The sequence below is a fragment of the Pseudophryne corroboree genome, chromosome 4, assembly GCF_028390025.1.
Source record: "Pseudophryne corroboree isolate aPseCor3 chromosome 4, aPseCor3.hap2, whole genome shotgun sequence".
Taxonomy (NCBI): Eukaryota; Metazoa; Chordata; class Amphibia; order Anura; family Myobatrachidae; genus Pseudophryne; species Pseudophryne corroboree.
The window spans coordinates 73,340,079-73,353,455 of NC_086447.1; the positions used below are offsets into that span (position 1 = coordinate 73,340,079).

Genomic DNA, 13,377 nt, shown 5'->3' on the forward strand with positions numbered 1-13,377 from the left:
GGTCCTGAGGACCGAGTTTGAGAACCTATGCACTAGATCATCTGCAATCACAGGCTAAGTGGCAAAGTCGTTTTCATATATGCAAATTATTTTGCATCTTATTCATTATGTCTTTAAAAAGGACCACATGTCCTCAAACAAAACAGGCCCCACGGGTGCGTCGGCCCACCGGGAATCTTCCCTGTAAACCCTATGGCCAATCCGCCTCTGTCTATGATTCACTACCAAATACTATCACTATCTATAACTGTATGTGCTAAGTAGCTTGGTAATCGGTGATGTCAGAAGCATCTATTACAGCAAAATAAATCTGTTACTTAGTATAACTCCATCTTACCATTAAACAAGATGGTGACGAGTGTGCCACCGCCAGTGCTGCCCCCTTCAGGTTGTGCAGTGTAGGTCAGGCAATGAGCTACAATAAAACAGATGTAAACAAGTACAAAAATAATCTAATTAAAAATATCATTTGTACGGTACTGCAAAACCGGTGGCACTATACAAAGCTATGATAGCAGCTTTCTGTCGTTGCTTACTGCCCTTATTCCTGGCTGACAGTAATAAAGATAATCTTTCTGGTTTGCACATGCACAGTGGAACTGGAAGCTCAGACTTATCATTAATAATTATTATAGTGAAAAATATTTTCATTTTCCTTTACTGCCCCATCTACCGACATGCTGAGATGGCGGAGGCAGTGGTTCTCATACCACCTCTTATTACAGCCAGGGGTGCAAGTATGGGGATACGCTCGGGTACGGTATACCCTTAAGAATTTGGCAGCGGGTACTCAGTACCACCCGCCACACACTTTGCCATTACCACAATTATAATGTGCCACAAAGCAACAAGATGGTGCTTGGCAGCATGACGGCTCCTCCCACTTTGTCAGGGTTACTGGGAGTGCGACAGTGGACGTATTTTCCTGTTATAATGGAGTCATTACTATATATTGTTATTATACTGGAGGTATCACTATATATTTCTATTATACTGGAGGTGTCACTATATATTTCTATTATACTGGAGGCATTACTATATATTTCTATTATACTGGCGGTATCACTATATATTTCTATTATACTGGAGGTATCACTATATATTTCTATTACACTGGTGGTGTCACTATATATTTCTATTATACTGGAGGCATTACTATATATTTCTATTATACTGGGGGTATCACTATATATTTCTATTATACTGGTGGTGTCACTATATATTTCTATTATACTGGAGATATCACTATATATTTCTATTATACTGGTGGTATTACTATATATTTCTATTATACTGGAGGTATCACTATATATTTCTATTATACTGGAGGTGTCACTATATATTTCTATTATACTGGTGGTGTCACTATATATTTCTATTATACTGGAGGTATTACTATATATTTCTATTATACTGGAGGTATTACTATATATTTCTATTATACTGGAGGCATTACTATATATTTCTATTATACTGGAGGTATCACTATATATTTCTATTATACTGGAGGTATCACTATATATTTCTACTATACTGGAGGTATCACTATATATTTCTATTATACTGGAGGTATCACTATATATTTCTATTATACTGGCGGTATCACTATATATTTCTATTATACTGGAGGCATTACTATATATTTCTATTATACTGGAGGTATTACTATATATTTCTATTATACTGGAGGTATCACTATATATTTCTATTATACTGGAGGCATTACTATATATTTCTATTATACTGGAGGTATCACTATATATTTCTATTATACTGGAGGTATCACTATATATTTCTATTATACTGGAGGCATTACTATATATTTCTATTATACTGGAGGCATTACTATATATTTCTATTATACTGGCGGTATCACTATATATTTCTATTATACTGGTGGTATTACTACATATTTCTATTATACTGGAGGTATCACTATATCTTTCTATTATACTGGAGGTATCACTATATCTTTCTATTATACTGGAGGTATCACTATATATTTCTATTATACTGGAGGCATTACTATATATTTCTATTATACTGGAGGTAGTACTATATATTTCTATTATACTGGAGGTATCACTATATATTTCTATTATACTGGAGGTATCACTATATATTTCTATTATACTGGAGGTATCACTATATATTTCTATTATACTGGAGGTGTCACTATATATTTCTATTATACTGGCGGTATCACTATATATTTCTATTATACTGGCGGTATCACTATATATTTCTATTATACTGGCGGTATCACTATATATTTCTATTATACTGGAGGTATCACTATATATTTCTATTATACTGGAGGCATTACTATATATTTCTATTATACTGGGGGCATTACTATATATTTCTATTATACTGGAGGTATCACTATATATTTCTATTATACTGGCGGTATCACTATATATTTCTATTATACTGGAGGTATCACTATATATTTCTATTATACTGGAGGTAGTACTATATATTTCTATTATACTGGAGGTAGTACTATATATTTCTATTATACTGGAGGCATTACTATATATTTCTATTATACTGGCGGTGTCACTATATATTTCTATTATACTGGAGGCATTACTATATATTTCTATTATACTGGAGGCATTACTATATATTTCTATTATACTGGCAGTATCACTATATATTTCTATTATACTGGAGGCATTACTATATATTTCTATTATACTGGCGGTATCACTATATATTTCTATTATACTGGAGGTATCACTATATATTTCTATTATACTGGAGGTATCACTATATATTTCTATTATACTGGAGGTATCACTATATATTTCTATTATACTGGAGGCATTACTATATATTTCTATTATACTGGCGGTGTCACTATATATTTCTATTATACTGGAGGTATCACTATATATTTCTATTATACTGGAGGTATCACTATATATTTCTATTATACTGGAGGCATTACTATATATTTCTATTATAATGGCAGTGTCACTATATATTTCTATTATACTGGCGGTGTCACTATATATTTCTATTATACTGGAGGCATTACTATATATTTCTATTATACTGGAGGCATTACTATATATTTCTATTATACTGGCGGTATCACTATATATTTCTATTATACTGGGGGCATTACTATATACTAGGTGATTCATCGCGCCCTACGGGCGCTCTTCACACCGTCGTTAGGGGCTACGCCCCGTTAACCGGGTGTAGCGGGGGGAGAGGTGGGTATGGGGGTGGAGTGGGGGGGTGTCACGGGTGGGGGAGGGGGCGGTTTGCCGGTGCGGTGCATTTGGGGGTGGTGGTGGGTTTGAGGGTGCCACGGTTGCAAGGGCAGGTGCTACAGGTAGGGGAGGGGTGGGGGTGCGGGAGCAGGGGTGCTGTGCGTAGGAGAGGGGCGGGGGTGCCATGGGTGGGGGGTTGGGAGCAGGGGTGATGTGGGTGTGGGAGGGCCGTGGGAGAAGCTGGTGTGGGAGTGCCGTGGATGGGGGAGGGGGGGTGCTGGGGGTGGAGGGACAGGTGCGGAGGGGGGGCAGGGGCTGGAGCAGTGGTGGTGCAGTTGGGTGGTGGGAGGCAGCTGCTGGGGTTCCGAGGGTTGGGGCGGTGGTGCGGGTGCAGGAGGGGTGGGTGCAGGATGGGGCAGTTGCGGTGGTGGTGCGGGTTGGGTGAAGGGTGCAGCAGGGGGGAGAGGTGGGTATGGGGGAGGGGCAGGGTTGCAGCGGGTGGGGGAGGGGCGGGGGGTGCTGCAGGTGTGGGAGCTACGGGTGGGGGCGTGAGTGCCGCGGGTGGGAGCGGATGTGGGGGATGCGTTGGGTGCCGCGGGGGGGGGGGGCAGCGGGTGTTGGTGCTGTGGGTGGGGGAGGGGGTGGAGTGCCACGGGTGGTGGGTGGATGCGGTGGGTGTCGCGGGTAGGTGGCGCGGGTGTTGGTGCTGCGGGTGGGAGTGCCGCGGGTGGGGGGCGAATGCGGTTGGTTGCCTCGGGTGTTGGTGCTACGGGTGGGCGAGGGGGCGGGAGTTCCGCGGGTGGGTGGCGCGGGTGCTTGTGCTCTGGGTGGGGGAGGGGACGGGAGTGCCGCGGGTGGTGGGTGGATGCGGCGGGTGTTTGTGCTACGGGTGGGGGCGGGAGCAGTGGCGCCACAACGTGGGTGCGGGGGGTGCGGCCCGCACCCGGGTGTTACCCTCTGAGGGGTGACACCAAAGTGCCGGCTCCTGTCACAGTCCAGAAGCCAGCACTGCAGATTCAGCAGTGTCCGGGTGAAGGCCGTATGCCCCGATCCACAATGTGCCGAAAACGGGCATCGGGACGCGGAGCCACGCCCCCTTCCGCGAAGCCACGCCCCCTTTTCACCCGCGACCGCGGGTAAGTGACGGGTGGATGCCGTGGGTGGGGGGCAGATGCGGGTGGTTGCTGCGGGTGGGAGGGGGGGCGAGTTGTGCCGAAAACGGGGGTCGGGACGCGGAACCACGCCCCCTTCCGCGAAGCCACGCCCCCTTTTCACCTGCGACCGCGGGTAAGTGACGGGTGGATGCCGCGGGTGGGGGGCAGATGCGGGTGGTTGCCGCGGGTGGGAGGGGGGGGGGGGCGAGTTGTGCCGAAAACGGGGGTCCGGACGCGGAGCCACGCCCCCTTCCGCGAAGCCACGCCCCCTTTTCACCCGCGACCGCGGGTAAGTGACGGGTGGTTGCCGTGGGTGGGAGAGGGAGCGAGAGCAGCTGCCAGTGCTCAGCATGTCCCCCTGAACTCTGCAGCAGCCGCTAGTCTGTGAGGCGGGTAGTGTGAGTTCCGCTCACAGTCAGCGGCTGCGATGTCACCAGAGAGTGTACGGGGAGGAGGGAGACAGGGGACCGGGCGGAGATGGGGAGGGGACTGGGCGGAGAGAGGGAGGGGACTGTCCTGGCCAGATCTGTGCCTGTGACTCCGCACAGCGTTTCGGGCACAGAGTCACAGACTTGGGCAAATATATAGGAGATTTCTATTATACTGGAGGCATTACTATATATTTTTAGCCTTGCCTCCAGATTCCCCCCCCAAAAAAGGGGCTGTCGTGTGGCCACGCCACTAGTGTAATGTAGCCACTCCCGCTAGCAGCATGTGACCACGCCCCCCACATCACATGACCACGCCCATTGTCACTCAGTACCACTAAGAAAATATTTGTACTTGCACCCCTGATTTTAGAGCACTCATGCATCTGGGAACAATTTTATTGTACACTAGAACCACCCATTGGGCGATATTCAATTCTTTCCTCTGCCTCCCGCACCTGTTCAAGCCCGCTAGCAGCTATTCAATTGTTTCTGCCTATGGGCACAATATTGTAATTTCAGCGCGCTAAACCCAGGGGGTGGGGAGCTGAAATGAACGAAAAGTGACCCGTTTGGGCACCCAAACAGGACTTTTCGCAATCACGCCCATTAGTTTAGTCGGGTTTAACCGCTTTACATGGCTAAACTCGACTGCTATGGGCGCAATAACAGGGATCAATTGAATATCGCCCCACAATCTCCCACCACTTTAGACAGGAGATCGGGTGCAATATAACAATTGCATATCGCCCATGGGCCCTCATTCCGAGTTGTTCGCTCGTTAGTTTTTTTCGCAACAGAGCGATTAGTCGCAAACTGCGCATGCGCAATGTTCGCAGTGCGTCTGCGCCAAGTAAATTTGCACAAAAGTTTGGTATTTTACTCACGGCTTAACGAAGATATTTCTTCGTTCTGGTGATCGGAGTGAGATTGACAGGAAGTGGGTGTTTCTGGGCGGAAACTGGCCGTTTTATGGGTGTGTGAAAAAACGCTGCCGTTTCTGTGAAAAACGCGGGAGTGGCTGGAGAAACGGGGGAGTGTCTGGGCGAACGCTGGGTGTGTTTGTGACGTCAAACCAGGAACGAAACTGACTGAACTGATCGCAGTGGCAGAGTAAGTCTCGAGCTACTCAGAAACTGCAAAGAAATTTATTTTCGCAATTCTGCGAATCTTGCGTTCGCTATTCTGCAAAGCTAAGATTCACTCCCAGTAGGCGGCGGCTTAGCGTGTGCAATGCTGCTAAAAGCAGCTAGCGAGCGAACAACTCGGAATGAGGGCCATTGTGTGAATAGTATACTGCTCTATGGAGAAATTAAGCCTTCTAAAGAGTGAAGAAGTGAAGTTGCCCATAGCAACCCAACAGTCTATAAAATAATAGGTAGAAGTGGATTGGTCCACTTCTCCACTATTTAGAAGACTTGATATATTTCCCCTTTAGCACTGCATACAAATGTTTAAATTAATAATAATGACAATTATTATTAAATACCTTTCATATCATATACCACACATATAAAAAAGGATTTATGGTATAATGGTGTGAGATGTATCAAGGCTTAGAGAGAGATAGAATACCGACAAACCAGCTCCTGTCGTTTTTCAAACACACCCTGTAACATGGCAGCTAGGAACTGATTGCCTGGTACTTTATCACTTTCCACTGTATCTGTCTCTATGGGGTCTATGTACTAAATCTTGGAGAGCTACAAAGTGGCGGAGATAAGGTACCAACCAATCAGCTCCTAACTGCCATATTACAGGCTTTGGCCCAGATTTTCCAAGCCTTGGAGAGTGATAACTTGCAAGGTGATAAAGTAACAGCCAACCAGCTCCTAACTGTCATTTTTCAAACCCAGCTTGTAAAATGACAGTTAGGAGCTGATTGGCTGGTACTTTATCACAGTCCACTTTATCTCTCTCCAAGGCTCAGTACGTAGACCCCCAAGTTTTGATACATTTCCCCCACAGTGCAGGAAAAAAAACCCAGTAGTAGTACAATTTTCTAAGTTACCTCTTCAAGGTGCAACTTGATTAAGGGGCAGATGCTTCAAACCATTTAAAAAGGACAAATGGAGGTGTTGCCCATACCTTATACAGATGGAGCCCTGCTCATCTATCCCTTTAATAGGCTTAATTGAACCAGTGCTGTCGGACTTAATCCCCTGCTGTAATGACTTAATCCCCTGCTGTATTGTTCTCTCTGTATTGTATTGCAGCTGAGAACAATAGATGAAAGGCGTATGCTAATAAGCCTTGGTGCACCTAGGCACAGCAGAGAAGGCTAGATGAGCGAGGCTCCATCTGTACCTATTATTTATAAAGTACATTCTCTAAAATGATAGTCAGGAGCTGATTGGTTCGTACAGGCTACATCTCCCTCTTAGGCCCCCCGCTGGGGAGAGTTAGTACTCAGAGTGCCCGCAGCACATCCCGGCATCTTTCGCCGGCTGTCCTATGACGTCACACCCTGCATTCAGCGCTGCATCCACATTACGTACCAATGACAGGGAACAATAGTAAGACAGTGAAATGAATCATCCCGGAGTTTAGAGAACTTGTCTCGACTCTCCTCCTCATTCTCATCTCTGGATGTGACTTGAAATGAACAGAAATGGGTGAAAACATTTGGAGAATAATCAGATTGTACAATGTTCCAACTCACGTCTAGCAGTAGAATTCATTGTATTTGCATTTGTTTTGCAACAACAAAATTTATTTTCGTAATATAACCATAAATTTTACCACAAATACGTTCCTTATGACTAATGTCTGCAGTGGACGATACATTCCTGTTTTAGGGTCTTTATTTCTTTTTGGATATCTGTTGCAATAGCAAATATCTGAATCATTGACAATTTTCCAATTCCTCTTTTCAAAGTACAGTATATCAACATTACCATACTGTAATAAACAGTTGAAAATAATGATGAACAAAAACTTTTGCTTTGAAGTTCACACAGTGGAAGCAGCTCAATATTCATGAGACCGCAGTCCATCAGTTCACTAGGAACATTCTGAGTTGATCGCACGTAACAACTTTTTGCTGCTGGTGCGATCAACTAGACGTCGCCTATGGGGGAGTGTATTTTAGCATAGTAGGGCTGCGAACGCTTGTGCAGCTCTGCTATGCTAAGAAAGTTTTGTGTAAAAGAAGACTAGCCCTGTAGTTACTTATCCTGTGCGATGAAGGTCCCGGAATTGACGTCAGACATCCACCCTCCAAACGCCTCGACACGCCTGCGTTCGGATCTCCACGCCTGGAAAACGGTGAGTAGATGCCCCGATCAGCCTCCCGCCTGTCAATCTTCTTGCGATCCGTGCTGCGGCCGATTTCTTCGTTCCCAGCGTCGTTGCCCAGCGACTGCCGCCGCTGAGCAACGACGTGCCTGCACATTGCGTCTGCCGGGCATGCGCAGAACCAACCTGTTCGCACCTCTGCGATGAACCACAGCGTGCGAACGGGTTGGAATGACCCCCAGAGGGCTCAATTCAGCAAAAACATCAATACTGTCCCAATCATTATCGGGCAATGTCAACACAATAAAAAAAAAATGCACTTTTTTCCCCCCACCTATTCAGCAAAAAACTTCACAGGAACAGCATTTGCGGTTACACGCTGTTCCTGCGTGCGGGCCGCGCATCGTTCATCGCTGGAGCCTCCACACTGCACGATATGAACGTTATCTCGTTCATTAATGAACGAGATCGTTCATATCGTGCAGTTATGTCGGCCAGTGTGTAGGGCCCTTAAGCTTCTAAATTTATTCAAATGTGTACAGTATATACTATAGGCTTTATATTAGTCAGTATACATTTATATTTATGTGGTTTATATATATACATTTTATATAAAGTGAAACATTTTTGGGAAGTTTAAAGTTTTTATGTTTGCTGAATAGCATAAACCATTAAACCACAATCAATGGAGTGATCCCTATTGTGCGATATTCAGCAAGATGGGTATAAAGAGAGAAGATAATTGCGTTATCTTTTTCGTTTACCCTTTGCTTAATAGCAAGGTTATGTTAAAAATGGCGAAACATTAGTTTCTGCATTTTTAACATGAATAAAATTGTCTTTAATAGAGCCCATACTATCAGTATATAGAGTATATAATAAATTCCTGACTCATGAGACTCTGATAGTATATAGTTGATTAATTTGCTGGATAAGGGGATATTTATCAGACCTTACAAAGAGGACAACTGGAGTAAATGTACTGAAGCTTCTAAAAATTAAAAGTGGTGGTGTGATGTGCAATGCAGGGGGGGGGGGGCAGATGTAACATGTGCAGAGAGAGATTTGGATGGGGTGTGTTCAATCTGAGATCTAAATTGCAGTGTAAAAATAAAGCAGCCAGTATTTACCCTGCACAGAAACAAAATAACCCACCCAAATCTAACTCTCTCTGCACATGTTACATCTGGCCCACCTGCAGTGCACATGGTTTTGCCCAACTGTTAACAAATTTGCTGCTTCGATCAACTCTGAATTACCCCCCATATTCTGTCTATCATTTCTCTGTTGCATCCTAGAACATGATAGACAGAATTTGATTGGTTGCTATGGCCAAATCACCACTTTTCAATTGTAGAAGCTTTAGTAAATGTACCCCTACCTCTGATTTATCTAGTACATTTTATAAAAGATAGCTAGAATTTGATTGATTGCCATGGGCAAGTTCAAGTGGAGAAGTTGCCCATATAAATCTCCCCTAAGTGTGTTGGTCGCAGGTGCGTTTTCATTGGAAACTTGAAATCATCGCCGGATTGCCCATTATTTATGGTTTTCCTGCTACGCACATTACAGTTGTTTATATCCTATCCTATTCTCATATTCCCTTTTGGTTAAAATGGATATTACATATTATCACATTTCTTATTAAGCATATCAGGCCTCCCACGTCCTGTGGATCAGACAATTGGACACGGCATCAAGGACCGGTGCCCCAAAAGAGTGCCACCAAAATCTTCCCCTTCAAACTAACATCATATTGACCAGGAGCAGGACATCTCTTCCATTATCTACTGTATTTCTCATTACCTTGAAAGAACATTACATTCACGTCATACTCACAGGTTTTGTGCTGAAGATAAAACAGATTCACTCATGAACTCCAAAGTGCGTCACTGCCTGTTAAATACCCCCCGTCATCCAGGATATAAGTGCTTTGTATCCGAATGTCTTCATGGGTCCCCATATGAGGGCTAATCATCAAACTCTGCCATCTGCCCCAGGTGTCCTGTTGCCCCAAGCTCCCACTTATACCGTGTGCATTGTGTGAATGAAGTATTGGGGTTGTGAATGAGCTGTCTGGCCAGGTAATCGCAGGACCTGCTGCTTGCTTGTTGCAGGTCATTAATCTCTTCCTCTGTGCTGGAGACTAATTCTCATACCTGGACCCAGGCGCAGCTTAATCATTTACTGATCTGTAAATCTCTATGCTCCAGTATGTAAGGGAAGAAAATCCTGTAGGGAAAGGACTCTATTTATGTAGAATTAACAATTCACAGGTTTGTGTGTGGCTTCCAGGCGACTTACCTCCTGTACCCGCAGAATGAGATTAAACATGACTTTTGCATCATGTGTAGGTTACACTGATGCCATCCTTACTGACGTGCTGATGCCATTCTTACTGACGTGCAGCTGCCATCTTCCAATATAGGGAAGAAAGATCTGTACAGTATGTAGCGGTGAGCGGTTCCGTTACTTGCCTGCAGAACGCAGCGAAGATACCTTAAAGGGTATAAAATTCAACGTGCTATGTTTATATCTACATGGAGAATAAATCCTGGAAAACTGTTCCTTTTATGTGCTGCTATGTTTTATGTGGCCTTTTTGCTATATTTTGTTTTGTCTACTTTATACAGTATGGCTGTTTTATGTTTATCCTATTCTCCCCACTGTGCGGCGCTGTGGAGCACTTATGACGTATAAACAAATAATAATAATGATAATAATAATAATTATCATTTTGTCCTAAGTAATTCACCACAATGCATAGCAATTGCACATACAGTATGATGTTACTGAGCCTGTATTTGGGAAGCTGACCTCACCTTGCTTCAGCACAAGCGCCCTCTAGTGGCTGTGTCACTTTGCATTGCACACAGAGAGGCAGTCATATACCTTATGTCACCACCATCCAATTCATTATACCCACCTTCTTAGTCTTACATGACTGACACAGCCCTGATTATACACAGCAGTAAATGCTTTCATTATTCTTTTTTACTACATGTTCAATTAGTCAGGACATTGGCCCTCATTCCGAGTTGTTCGTTCGCAAGCAGATTTTAGCAGATTTACTCACGCTAAGCCGCCGCCTACTGGGAGTGAATCTTAGCTTCTTAAAATTGCGAACGACGTATTCACAATATTGCGATTACACACTTCTTAGCAGTTTCAGAGTAGCTTCAGACTTACTCGGCATCTGCGATCAGTTCAGTGCTTGTCGTTCCTGGTTTGACGTCACAAACACACCCAGCGTTCGCCCAGACACTCCCCCGTTTCTCCAGCCACTCCTGAAACGGTAGCGTTTTTCCGCACACACCCACAAAACGGCCAGTTTCCGCCCAGTAACACCCATTTCCTGTCAATCACATTACGAACACCAGAACGATGAAAAAGGCGTGAGTAAAAATCCTAACTGCATAGCAAATTTACTTGGCGCAGCCGCACTGCGGACATTGCGCATGCGCACTAAGCGGAAAATCGCTGCGATGCGAAGAAATTTACAGAGCGAACGACTCGGAATGACCACCATGGCTCCGATCACGCACAAAGGAAAGACCGTTTTCTTAGAGTTGCTACATTATAATATCCCTCTAATCAGGGACACACATGTCTTACACAGGTTCTGTGGCTGGCTTCAAGCCTGAAGTTCACATAATCAACCCCAGAACCTGTGTAAATCATATATGTCCCTGATTAAAGGGATATTATAGCAAAACAAATTTGACATTTATTTTTGCACTTTGCAAAACTTATTGAAAAATGTATTTCTTCGACTCCAGAAGATTGATGAAACAAATGACGCTGCGACATTCCAGACAGATAAATACAAACACGACAATCGGCTCACTGTCTTTGTTATTACACTTGTTGACTTTTCCGGCTTTAATGTAAAAATATACTATAGAGGGATTGTCAATGTCATCTCTGCAGCATTCGTTGGGGTCGGCAGAGGCCCCCCTCCTGGTAAGTGTGTCACACCAGCACATGTCTTGTGAACGTTAATCCCTGTAACGTGATCTATAAACAAGTGCGTTCTGCCTGGTCACATTCTCCTCGCCTCAGATGACCTTCGTCTTCTCTGCTGCGCCGTTATTCCCGGCAGGCTGGCCACCAGCGAATCACGCAGCGTGTCGCTCAGAGGCCTGGATGGGAAGGTACGGAGACTGAATTAGTCATATCAATCAGCCCTGAGACGACACCTGTCACTCACCATGGCCTGACATTTCATTATTCAACAATAAACACTGTAAAAGCTCCCGATATCATGCAAGCTTTTTTTTTGTTCGAAACCTGTTTGTGTTCGCAAAACAATAATTCACAAAAAGCTATATATAGACGCATGTGTAGTACATATGTACATGACTGTAGTGAGGGGTGTAGGGGCCGTGTTGCCATTCAGGGCACAAAGGGGGCTGCATGGTCCCTGACCCTTTGGTAGCTTGTGGGGTGCCCGGAGAGGCAATCTGCTGAAGAACCGATCTTCCTGATCCACCAACACTGTACTATGACGTCATGATGAACCAGAAAGAGACAGAAGGACAACGGAGGGTACAGAAAATGCTGGAAGGATTTTAAGCCTCAAATCAGGGCAAGATAGAGTTACTGTGAAAGGGGGAGTGTTGTTTAGTGTAGTGTGTTATTGTTGCTAGGGTTACTAGCCAATGTGCTGCAAAAAGGTGTTGTTAAGGGAGGGCTTTTTGAGTTATAGTTGGGTATTGATTTAGGGATGTCCACCGAATGGTCAGCACAGATGGCATGAAAACATCAATGGTTTGACCATTGATGGCCATCCCTACTGTGAAGCATGGTGGGCCGCTGGCCATTCATGTATGGGGTTGAGGTTTAGTGGAGCAGTGGATGCAGGGATAGGCTGGGTGCCCCCTGCACTAAACCTCCCCCCAAAGCTGACATCAATGGTGGAGAGCCATTGGACCTCTGCCATTGATGGTAAAACCATCGCCCATCAGTGGTAACCCATCTCTACATTTTTGATGGTCATCCCTACATTGTTCTGCCTTTTATCTGCAAATTTTTCCCTCCCTTACTATTGTGTCTGTGGAATTTTTGGCAAGAAACAATGACAGTCCACTGGACATCTTGATACAGTCTGGGGTGCGTTCTCTTTCAACACATGCCTCATTGTTATCCGTGCGTTTATTGTATTATACTGTATGAGTTTATTATGGTTTATGGTGGTTTATTAAGATATCGGAAATCTGAAGTTAGGGCTTTTAGAAAAAAAACAACACAGCAAGTTCTGGTAATAGTGTTACATGCTACTTTGTCACCTCCTCAAGGTGGAAAGTAAAGGTACAGAACTTAATAAAACCA

General features: G+C 44.4%; 1 protein-coding gene across 1 annotated transcript in view; it reads right to left on the reverse strand.

Annotated features, from left to right (window-relative positions):
• Positions 1-819, reverse strand: part of PKHD1 (PKHD1 ciliary IPT domain containing fibrocystin/polyductin) — a 985,750-nt gene extending 984,931 nt beyond the window's left edge. Inside the window, exons 1-2 of the mRNA XM_063919219.1 lie at positions 798-819; positions 338-415 (exon numbers count right to left, since the gene is read on the reverse strand). Coding sequence (XP_063775289.1) covers positions 338-415; positions 798-819 — 100 coding nt within the window. The remainder of the gene's footprint in view (positions 1-337; positions 416-797) is intronic.
• Positions 820-13,377: the final 12,558 nt, after the last annotated feature.